The following is a 12,001-nucleotide window of genomic DNA, read 5'->3' as shown; positions in this document are numbered from 1 at the left end:
CCCCATAGCGAGTGACCCCCACCCCATAGAGAGCCCCGACCCCATAGCGAGTGACCCCCACCCCATAGAGAGTGACCCCCACCCCATAGGGAGTGACCCCCACCCCATAGAGAGCCCCGACCCCATAGCGAGTGACCCCCACCCCATAGAGAGCCCCGACCCCATAGCGAGTGACCCCCACCCCATAGAGAGTGACCCCCACCCCATAGAGAGCCCCGACCCCATAGCGAGTGACCCCCACCCCATAGAGAGTGACCCCCACCCCATAGCGAGTGACCCCCACCCCATAGAGAGCCCCGACCCCATAGCGAGTGACCCCCACCCCATAGAGAGTGACCCCCACCCCATAGAGAGTGACCCCCACCCCATAGAGAGCCCCGACCCCATAGCGAGTGACCCCCACCCCATAGAGAGTGACCCCCACCCCATAGGGAGTGTCCCCCACCCCATAGAGAGCCCCGACCCCATAGAGAGTGACCCCCACCCCATAGAGAGTGACCCCCACCCCATAGAGAGCCCCGACCCCATAGCGAGTGACCCCCACCCCATAGAGAGTGACCCCCACCCCATAGAGAGCCCCGCACCCATAGCGAGTGACCCCCACCCCATAGAGAGTGACCCCCACCCCATAGCGAGTGACCCCCACCCCATAGAGCCCCGACCCCATAGAGAGTGACCCCCACCCCATAGAGAGTGACCCCCACCCCATAGAGAGCCCCGACCCCATAGCGAGTGACCCCCACCCCATAGAGAGTGACCCCCACCCCATAGAGAGCCCCGACCCCATAGCGAGTGACCCCCACCCCATAGCGAGTGACCCCCACCCCATAGAGAGTGGCCCCCACCCCATAGAGAGCCCCGACCCCATAGCGAGTGACCCCCACCCCGTAGAGAGTGACCCCCACCCCATAGAGAGCCCCGACCCCATAGCGAGTGACCCCCACCCCATAGAGAGTGACCCCCACCCCATAGCGAGTGACCCCCACCCCATAGAGTGACCCCCACCCCATAGAGAGCCCCGACCCCATAGCGAGTGACCCCGACCCCATAGCGAGTGACCCCCACCCCATAGAGAGCCCCGACCCCATAGCGAGTGACCCGCACCCCATAGAGAGTGACCCCCACCCCATAGAGAGCCCCGACCCCATAGCGAGTGACCCCCACCCCATAGAGAGTGACCCGCACCCATAGCGAGTGACCCCCACCCCATAGAGAGTGACCCCCACCCCATAGAGAGCCCCGACCCCATAGCGAGTGACCCCCACCCCATAGAGAGTGACCCGCACCCATAGCGAGTGACCCCCACCCCATAGCGAGTGACCCCCACCCCATAGAGAGTGACCCCCACCCCATAGCGAGTGACCCCCACCCCATAGAGTGACCCCCACCCCATAGAGAGCCCCGACCCCATAGCGAGTGACCCCGACCCCATAGCGAGTGACCCCCACCCCATAGAGAGCCCCGACCCCATAGCGAGTGACCCGCACCCCATAGAGAGTGACCCCCACCCCATAGAGAGCCCCGACCCCATAGCGAGTGACCCCCACCCCATAGAGAGTGACCCGCACCCCATAGCGAGTGACCCCCACCCCATAGAGAGCCCCGACCCCATAGCGAGTGACCCCCACCCCATAGCGAGTGACCCCCACCCCATAGAGAGTGACCCGCACCCCATAGAGAGCCCCGACCCCATAGCGAGTGACCCCCACCCCATAGCGAGTGACCCCCACCCCATAGAGAGCCCCGACCCCATAGCGAGTGACCCGCACCCCATAGAGAGTGACCCCCACCCCATAGAGAGCCCCGACCCCATAGCGAGTGACCCCCACCCCATAGAGAGTGACCCCCACCCCATAGCGAGTGACCCCCACCCCATAGAGAGCCCCGACCCCATAGCGAGTGACCCCCACCCCATAGAGAGCCCCGACCCCATAGCGAGTGACCCCCACCCCATAGCGAGTGACCCCCACCCCATAGAGAGCCCCGACCCCATAGCGAGTGACCCCCACCCCATAGCGAGTGACCCCCACCCCATAGAGAGCCCCGACCCCATAGCGAGTGACCCCCACCCCATAGAGAGCCCCACCCCATAGGGAGTGTTCCCCACCCCATAGCGAGTGTTGCCCACCCCATAGAGACCCCCGACCCCATAGGGAGTGACCCCCACCCCGTAGAGAGGCCCACCCCATAGCGAGTGTTCTCCACCCCATAGGGAGTGTCCCCCACCCCATAGAGAGTGACCCCCACCCCATAGAGAGCCCCACCCCATAGGGAGTGTTCCTGATATCCCCAATCCCATAGAGCCCCCCCACCCCATAGCGAGTGTTCCCCACCCCATAGAGCCCCCCCACCCCATAGGGAGTGTCCCTGATGTCTCCCTCCCTCCCCGCAGTGTCCTCCCACCCCATAACGTGTCCCCCCGTGTCCCCCCAGCACACAGAGTCCCCCCAACCCCACTCAGAGTGTCCCCGGTGTCCCCCCGGTGTCCCCCTCCGATGTCCCCGGTGTCCCCCCGGTGTCCCCGCGGTGTCCCCTCCCGGTGTCCCCGGTGTCCTCCCGGTGTCCCCGCGGTGTCCCCGCGGTGTCCCCGCTGTCCCCTCACCTGTAGGTGCACGCGGCCGTGCCCAGGGCGGCCGCCACCAGCACGAGCCCCACGAACAGCGTGGTCCAGCTGGTGGCCGGAGCGGCTCCTGGGGACAGGGACAGCTCAGCCCCACCCAGGGGACACCCAGGGGACCTTGGGGACATCCCCCGGACCCTGTCCCAGCTTGTCCCGGTCACCTCCGACAGCACAGGGACAGCCCAGCCCCACTCAGGGGACCTTGGGGACATCCCCCGGACCCTGTCCCACCTTGTCCCGGTCACCTCCGACGGGACAGGGACAGCCCAGCCCCACCCGGGAGACACCCAGGACAATTCCCGGACCCTGTCCCAGCTTGTCCCGGTCACCTCCGACGGGACAGGGACAGCCCAGCCCCACCCGGGAGACACCCAGGACAATTCCCGGACCCTGTCCCAGCTTGTCCCGGTCACCTCCCCCGGACAGGGACAGCCCAGCCCCACCCCGGGGGACCCCCCCCGGACCCTGTCCCCCTGTCCCCGTCACCTCCCCCAAACAAAAACAACCCAACCCCACCCAGGGGACCCTCCCCAGCCGCTGTCCCCGTGTCGCACCTCCCACGGCCACGCGGGTGGTGGCCACGGCCAGCCCGTTGCCGTTGGCCAGGGACACGTTGAGGCAGAAGAGGCCGGAGCGGTTGAAGTCCTGGCGCAGCACGAGCTCGCAGCCGGGCGCCGGCGACACCGGCGAGCACAGCTCCGCCTCCACCGTGCGACACTCGGCGTCCGCCACCACCGTGCACACCTCCTCGGGCAGGCTGCGGGCACGGCCGTCAGCGCCGGGGACCCGCCCGGATGTCGCCGTCCCCGTCGCCGTGGTCGCCACTCACCTGCCCTCGCACGTCACCGTCAGCTCCACGCTGCTGCCGCTGCCCTGCGGCGCCACCTGCACGATGGCCACGCTCTCGATGCCCTCTGCGGGGTGGCACGGAAGGGGTCAGCGGGCTCGGACACCCCTGGCCGGACCCCTCGGACCTCCCCCCCCGCCAGGCCGGAGCCGCCGGGACTCACGGACGATGTCCAGCTGGGTGGCGAAGGTGCCGTAGCGGTACAGGACGCAGCCGGGGAAGTTCTCGGCCGGGGCTTGGCGCTTGACCAGTGCCAGGGGCTGGGCCGTGGTTCCAGCTGTGGCTGATGCAGCTGTGGCTGATGCAGCTGTGGCGCCGGGGGTGTTTCCAGCTGTGGCAGCGGCCAGGGACACAGCCGTGGCTCCCGCGGTGGCTCCCGCGGTGGCTTCTATGGTGGCACCCACCGTGGCTTCTATGGTGGCACCCACCGTGGCTTCTGTGGTGGCACCCACCGTGATGCCAAGCACGGCTGCAGCTGTGGCATCAGTGGCAGGTCCAGCTGTGGCCGCTGCAGCTGTGGCATCAGTGGCAGGTCCAGCTGTGGCCGCTGCAGCTGTGGCATCAGTGGCCGCTCCAGCTGTGGCCGCTCCAGCTGTGGCATCAGTGGCAGGTCCAGCTGTGGCCGCTCCAGCTGTGGCATCACCCGTCCCTCCGTCTGTCGCCGCATCTGCAGGACACACGCGGAAGACGCTGGGCAAGGACAAGGGGACACCGAGCCCTTGGGGACACCCCCGCCGTGTGTCCCCTCCCCCGCCCCGGGTCAGCACCCACCTGCAGCCGCTGACCCTTCCGCGGTGACCGAGGTGTCCCCCCCGGCTGCGGTGGCGACAGCGGGCGACACGGAGGAGGCGACAGCGGCGCCGGTGCCACTCGCCGCGGTGCTGGCAGCGAGGGCGGGGTCGGTGGCGGAGGCGACCGAGAGCTCGGTGACAGCGGGGACAGAGGGATCGGTGGCGGCGGTGACAGCGGGATCGGGGACAGCGGGATCGGGGACAGCGGGATCGGTGACAGCGGGGGCCGAGGGCTCCGCCGCCGACCCCCCCGTGGGCTCCGCGGGCTCTTCGGGGGCTGCGGGAAAAGAGGGGTTGGGGTCACCCCCGCTATGGGACACCCCGGGACACCCCAGGGTCCGGGCTGGGGTCACCCCCGCTATGGGACACCCTGGGACACACACTATGGGGTGAGGGGACACTCTGGGGCAGGGGGGACACTGGGGACACACCCCATGGGGTGAGGGGACACTCTGGGGCACAGGGGACACTGGGGACACACCCCATGGGGTCAGGGGACACTCTGGGGCAGGGGGGACACTGGGGACACACCCCATGGGCCGGGTGGCTCTGTGGGGTGAAGGGGACACTGGGGACACACCCCATGGGACGAGTGGGGTGAAGGGGACACCGGCCACACACCCCCCAGGGTGGGGGTGACACCGCGGCCACACCCACGAGGCGATGCTGGGGCCACCCCCGCCCTCCCTTCCCTTACCCGTGCTGGTCACCACCACCGTGCTCTGCGCCCCGGCGGCGGTGGTGGCCGCGGGCTGGGTGGCCGTGGGACCCCCGGAGGGTGACGGGGCCGTGCTGGGGCCGCAGGGGCTGAGGGGGATGGAGGCCTGGAGCACCAGGCGCGCCGAGAAGGAGCCGGTGTCCAGGTAGGTGTGGGTGACGGTGGCGCTGCGCGTGATGAGGGTGCCGCTCTGGTCGCCAAAGTCCCACGAGTAGGACACGTCGGCGTCGCGCAGGTAGCGGCTCGGGTCGTGCAGCCGCACCGTGAAGGCCACGGCGCGGTTCCGCACGAAGCGGCCGTCGCCGGTCACCGCGTCCTGCAGCTGCGACACGTCCACGGCGAACGGCACCTGGTCTGCGGGGACGCGGAGGGGACGGGGAGACACCCACCGGTCTGTCAGCACCCAGCCAGTGTCACCTGCACCCAGTGTCACCTGCACCCAGTGTCACCTGCAGCCCCAAAACCCCAGTGTCACCTGCACCCAGTGTCACCTGCACCCAGTGTCACCTGCAGCCCCAAAACCCAGTGTGACCTTCACCCAGTGTCACCTGCACCCAGTGTCACCTGCAACCCCCAGCACCCAGTGTCACCTGCAGCCCTCAGTGTCACCTGCAGCCAGTGTCACCTGCACCCAGTGTCACCTGCAGCCCCAAAACCCGGTGTCACCTGCACCCAGTGTCACCTGCACCCAGTGTCACCTGCAGCCCCAAAGCCCAGTGTCACCTGCACCCAGTGTCACCTGCACCCAGTGTCACCTGCAGCCCCAAAACCCCAGTGTCACCTGCACCCAGTGTCACCTGCAGCCCCAGCACCCACCGTTCTGTCACCACCCACCCAGTGTCACCTGCAGCCCCCAGCACCCACTGTCACCTGCAGCCCCAGCAGCCCCCACCCCAAAACCCACCACCCCAGGACCCCCCACCCCGTGCCCCCCAGCACCCACCGGTGATGCTGAACTGGGTGCTGGCGTGGCCGATGGGGATGAACTTCTGGCGGCCCCGGTAGTGGTACACGGCCACCTCCATGGTGTAGGAGCCGAGGGGCACCCCGGCCGTGCCCACCGTGAGCTGCGACGCCGCCCCGTCCACCACCTGCCAGTACCGCCCTGGGGACAGTGGGGTCAGTGCCAGGGTCAGTGCCAGGGTCAGTGCCACCATGGGGACACCCCGGACACCACCTGCCAGTACCACCCTGGGGACAGCGGGGTCAGTGCCACCACAGCGGGGTCAGTGCCACCACAGTGAGGTCAGTGCCACCACCACAGCATCAGTGCCACCACAGTGAGGTCAGTGCCACCACCACAGCGGGGTCAGTGCCACCACAGTGCCATGGAGGTCAGTGCCACCACAGTGGGGTCAGTGCCACCACCACAGCGGGGTCAGTGCCACCACCACGGTGGGGTCAGTGCCACCACAGCAGGGCCAGTGCCACCACAGCAGGGTCAGTGCCACCACCACAGCGGGGTCAGTGCCACCACCACGGTGGGGTCAGTGCCACCACACTGGGGCCGGTGCCACCACAGTGGGGTCAGTGCCACCACGGTGGGGTCAGTGCCACCACAGTGAGGTCAGTGCCACCACAGCAGGGTCAGTGCCACCACCACAGCAGGGTCAGTGCCACCACAGCGGGGTCAGTGCCACCACCACAGCAGGGTCAGTGTCACCACAGTGCCACGGAGGTCAGTGCCACCACAGCGGGGTCAGTGCCACCACGCGGGACACCCCAACCCTTTTTTTGGGTAAACCTCTGCCATCCTCACCCCACGTCCACCAGACATAGACGAACTTCCCGCGCTTGTCCCTGGGCAGCGGCTGCCCGTCGGGAAAGGCTCCGGTGGCATCCGGCTGCTCCGGGAACACCGGCTCCCCTTGTGTCACACGGGTGCCTGTGGGGACACGGAGGGTGAGGGCTGCGGCCGAGGGGTCCCCGGCGGGGTTTTTTTTTGGGGGGGGGGGGTTCAGGGGGTGCGCTGACCATTGACGGTGCAGTTCTGGCTCCAGACCACGCGGCCATCGGGCAGCACCGTCTGGTTGCCCGGGAAGCGCAGGGCGATGGAGAACGTGGCCTGGGCGCCCGCCATGGTGGGAGCGTCGTTGCTGATGTCGAAGGTGACGTCCCCACCTGCTCGGGGACAAGGTCGGGGGGGTTCAGGGACATGGTCGGACCCCTGTGGTGGCCCACCATGCCCCCCGCCTGGCACCCACCTCGCCAGCAGTCGCTGGTCCTCTCCTGCCAGGGCCGGTAGAGCCCCGTGTCCCACGTGCGGAACTGCGCCGGCCGCCCGCTCCACGCCCGGCTCCGGCCACGGCTCCGGCCAGCGGCTCCTGCGGGACCAGGCACAGGGACCCCCCACCCCCCGTGCGCCACTGTCAGGGGGTGAAGGGTCCCCAATGTGCCGCACTCTCAGGGCTCTGTCAGGTCCCCCCATGTCCCCCGTGTCCCCCCCACTCTCCGGGGTCTGTCACATCCCCCCGTGTCCCCCGTGTCCCCCCTCTCCGGGGTCTGTCACATCCCCCCGTGTCCCCCATGTCTCCCCTCTCTGGGGTCTGTCACATCCCCCCGTGTCCCCCGTGTCCCCCGTGTCCCCCATTTTCTGGGGTCTGTCACATCCCCCCGTGTCCCCCGTGTCCCCACTCTCCGGGGTCTGTCAGGTCCCCCCATGTCCCCCCTCTCCAGGGTCTGTCACCTCCCCCCATGTCCCCCCTCTCCGGGGTCTGTCACATCCCCCCGTGTCCCCCCATGTCCCCCGTGTCCCCACTCTCCGGGGTCTGTCAGGTCCCCCCATGTCCCCCGTGTCCCCCATTCTCTGGGGTCTGTCACATCCCCCCGTGTCCCCCGTGTCCCCCCATGTCCCCCGCATCCCCCCCACTCTCCGGGGTCTGTCACATCCCCCCACGTCCCCTCCTCACACGGGACTGAAGTTGTCTCCCCATGTCCCCCTCTGCCAGGCCTCCTCCAGCCCCCCACCCCTGGGCCGTCCAACCGCGTCCCCCCACGAGCGTGGGGACCCTGGGGGGATCGTGGGGGGACCCCCGGGAGCCTCGTGACGGAGCTCGGGCCAAGCCACGCGCGGGCAAAGCCATCACATGGCGCCCCAAAGCCCTTTCATGTGACGCTCAGCTGAGCCGGCCCCGGCCGGGCCGGGATGGGACGGGGCGGGCACCCCCCGTGTGCCCACTCCCGGGGGGCTGCCAGGTCCCCTCAGGGTCGGGGGGCTGCAAAGTCCCCCCGTGTCCCCACTCCCGGGGGGCTGCCCCCCACTTTTAGGGCTCTGTAATGTCCCCCCCATGTCTCCTCATTGTCAGGGGTCTCTCAGGTCCTCCCTGTCCCCCCATTTTCAGGGGTCCGAAGGGTCCCCCCCTGTCCCCGTCACTCTCAGGACGCTGCCAGGACCCCCCCGTTTCCCCCCATTTTCAGGGGTCTGCCACGTCCCCCCTGCTCCCCACTCTCAGGACACTGCCAGGACCCCCCGTGTCCCCCCATTTTCAGGGGTCCGAAGGGTCCCCCCTGTCCCCCACTCTCAGGACGCTGCCAGGACCCCCCTGTCCCCCCATTTTAAGGGGTCTGCCACGTTCCCCCTGCTCCCCACTCTCAGGACGCTGCCAGGACCCCCCCGTTTCCCCCCATTTTCAGGGGTCCGAAGGGTCCCCCCTGCTCCCCACTCTCAGGACGCTGCCAGGACCCCCCTGTCCCCCCATTTTCAGGGGTCTGCCAGGTCCCCCCCGTCCCCCACTCTCAGGACGCTGCCAGGACCCCCCCGTTTCCCCCCATTTTCAGGGGTCTGCCAGAACCCCCCGTGTCCCCGTCACTCTCAGGACGCTGCCAGGTCCCCCCCGTGTCCCCCCATTTTCAGGGGTCCGAGGGGTCCCCCCCTGTCCCCCCATTTTCAGGGGTCTGCCAGGACCCCCCGTGTCCCCCACTCCCAGGACGCTGCCAGGACCCCCCCGTTTCCCCCCATTTTCAGGGGTCTGCCAGAACCCCCCGTGTCCCCCACTCTCAGGACACTGCCAGGACCCCCCTGTCCCCCCATTTTCAGGGGTCTGAAGGGTCGCCCCGTCCCCCCATTTTCAGGGGTCTGCCACGTCCCCCCTGCTCCCCACTCTCAGGACGCTGCCAGGACCCCCCTGTCCCCCCATTTTCAGGGGTCCGAAGCGTCCCCCCGTCCCCTCACTCCCAAATCCCTCCCGTCCCCCCCCTCCCCACACGGGGCTGCCGCGTCCCCTCCACTCCTAAAAACGGGGTCCCCCCACGTGTGTCCCCCCTTTCCAGAGCGATGGGGACCCCCCCCCCCCCATCCCTCCCCACTCCCGGAGTCTCCCCCACACCCCGCAGCCAAGGACGGGGACCCCACAGCCACCCCCGAGGGAGAATTATCGGGGTGCAGGATTTGGCTTCCAGGCGAGCCAAGGGCTCCGCACCCCACAACCCCCCCAAAAGGGTCCCGTGCAGCGCTCTGGGCACCCCCTCCGCCCCCCCCCCCCCCAAAAAAAAAAAAACCCCACTCACGCCGTTGAGCCGCAGCCAGGACCAGGAGTGTCCCCAAAACCGCGATGGCCCCGAACCCCCTCATGGTCCCCGCGCCGTCTCCCCCCACGCTCGGGCACCGCCGGGGTAGAGGCGCTGGGGACGGGGACGGTGCCACAAAAAGGGGCTCTCATTTGCATGATCCCACCCCAAAAAAAAGGGGGGCGCGAGGGCCGCACCCCCTCCCACGTGGGGCCACCCCGGTCACACGCTCCGGTGCTGCCCTCGGGGGGAGGGGTGAGGGGGAAGGATAGGGGGGACCCTCCCCTCCCCCCCAGATCAGGGAGGGGATTTGGGGGTGGTCGCTCCCCGTTCCCGGCACGGGGTGACCCCAGGGGTGGGGATTTGGGGACCTGCCGGGAGTGGGGGGTCGTGGGGGGTGGGGGGAGGTGGGTGGCACTTAAGGGGGGACCCAGGGGTCTCAAAAAAAGGGGGGGGGGTCCCCAATGATGCGCACGTGGGGGGGGACCCCCGGTGTGACACCGGTGGGGGGTGGGGACCCCCAATGGGACACCCAGGGGAGGGGTCCCTGAACCCGCACGTGTGGGGGGACCCCAAATGGCACAGGGGGACCCCGAGAGCACAGGGGGACCCCGATCCCGGTGGGGGTGACATGGAGGGGACCCCAAATGGCACAGGGGGGACCCCGATCCCGGTGGGTGACACGGGGGGGACCCCGATGGTACAGGGGGACCCCGATCCCGGTGGGGTGACACGGGGGGGACCCCAAATGGCACAGGGGGACCCCAAAGGCACAGGGGGACCCCGATCCGGGTGGGTGACACGGGGGGACCCCGAGGGCACAGGGGGACCCCGATCTGATGCACTCAGGGGACCCCGACCCTCGTGGGTGACACGGGGGGGACCCCAAATGGCACAGGGGGACCCCAAATGGCACAGGGGAGACGCCGATGGCACAGGGGGGACCCCGATCTGATGCACCCAGGGGACCCCGATCCCGGTGGGGGTGACATGGAGGGGACCCCAAATGGCACAGAGGGACCCCGATCCCGGTGGGTGACACGGGGGGACCCCAAATGGCACAGGGGGGACCCCGATCCCGGTGGGTGACACGGGGGGACCCCAAATGGCACAGGGGGGACCCCGATCCCGGTGGGTGACACGGGGGGGACCCCGAGGGCACAGGGGGACCCCGATCCCGGTGGGTGACACGGGGGGACCCCGATCCTTTCCTGGCCATTTTCTTGTCCCGGGGGGTGTCCCTGTCCGTGGGGCCGCTCGTGTGGGGCTGTGCCCGTGGGGCCACGTGTGCGGAGAGCCCCGTGACCCCCGGAGAGCCCCGTGACCCCCGTGTGTCCCCCCGGGGCTGCTCCCCGTGACCCCCGTGTGCCCCCCGTGTGTCCGGTTGTGACCCAGCCGCGGGCTCAGGGTCCGGCCGCAGCCTGCATGGGCTCGGTCCCAGTGTCCGGTCCCTGGTGCCGGTGTCCGGTCCGGCCACTGGCCGAGCATCCCGGCTGGAGCCTGCGGTGTGCCGGGCCCGATCCCACCCCTATCGCAGTCCATGTCCCTGTCCCGATTCCAATCCCCGGTCCCGGTCCCCGGTGTCCCGATCCCAATCCCTGGCTCTGGCCCTGGCCCTGGCCCCGGTCCCTGTCCCCGGTGTCCCGATCCCAATCCCTGGCCCCGGTCCCGGTCCCTGTCCCCGGTGTCCCGATTCCAATCCTTGGCCCCGGTCCCTGCCCCTGTCCCCGGTGTCCCGAATCCAATCCCTGGTCCCTGTCCCCGGTGTCCCGATTCCAGTCCCTGTCCCTGGTCCCCGGTGTCCCGATCCCAATCCCCGGTCCCTGTCCCTGTCCCCGGTCCCTGTCCCTGTCCCCGGTGTCCCGACTCCAATCCCCGGTCCCTGTCCCTGTCCCCGCTGTCCCGATCCCGATCCCGATCCCGATCCCTGTCCCTGTCCCGGTCCCGGTCCCGGTCCCGGTCCCGGTCCCGGTCCCGGTCCCGGTGCCCAGTGTCCCTATCCCAATCCCCGGTGCCGGTAGTGTCGCTATCTCTTTAAGGGATCTCCCGCGGTGCGCCTGACGTCACGGAGCGCGCAGCCAATGGGCGGCGGCGCGGGGGGCGTGGCCGGCGGAAGGCGGGAAGCGGCGCGGGCGGGGCCGCCGCGGCTTTGGCGCGCGCGGGGGGGACGCGGCGGCCGCGCTCGGGACCCCCGGGGACACCAGGGACCCCCCAGCGACACCCCCGACCCTCCGGGGACACCCCGGGCCCCGGGGCACCCCCCCTGCCCCGCCCTGCCCGGCCCCGCTTCCCCACCCCCACCCCGGAAACCCCCCTCCCGGGACCACCCCCCAGCTCCGGGGACACCCCGGGGACACCCCAGACCCTCTGGGGACACCCCCAGCCCCGGGACACCCCCCCCCGCCACCACCGGCGACAGCCGCTTTCACCCCCCCCCCCCCCGCTTCCCCCGGCGCCCCACCCCCATCCCGGATATCCCTCCCCGGGACCCCCGGCGACACCCGCGACCCTCCGGGGAC

General features: G+C 69.8%; 1 protein-coding gene across 1 annotated transcript; it reads right to left on the bottom strand.

The window, feature by feature from the left end:
• Positions 1 to 2,598: 2,598 nt before the first annotated feature.
• PMEL (premelanosome protein) lies at positions 2,599 to 9,546 on the bottom strand (the record flags this gene model as incomplete). Its single annotated transcript, XM_082299059.1, has 11 exons — positions 2,599 to 2,690; positions 3,175 to 3,377; positions 3,450 to 3,534; positions 3,631 to 4,134; positions 4,239 to 4,535; positions 4,956 to 5,330; positions 5,920 to 6,081; positions 6,736 to 6,861; positions 6,951 to 7,097; positions 7,181 to 7,300; positions 9,483 to 9,546. 11 exons carry the CDS (start codon positions 9,544 to 9,546, stop codon positions 2,599 to 2,601), a joined length of 2,175 nt encoding a protein of 724 aa, XP_082155185.1.
• Positions 9,547 to 12,001: the final 2,455 nt, after the last annotated feature.

The sequence above is a fragment of the Coloeus monedula genome, assembly GCF_965178545.1.
Source record: "Coloeus monedula genome assembly, chromosome: 30".
Taxonomy (NCBI): domain Eukaryota; kingdom Metazoa; phylum Chordata; class Aves; order Passeriformes; family Corvidae; genus Coloeus; species Coloeus monedula.
Note: the sequence above shows the minus strand (reverse complement) of the source record. Positions and strands in the feature narration are given on the sequence as shown.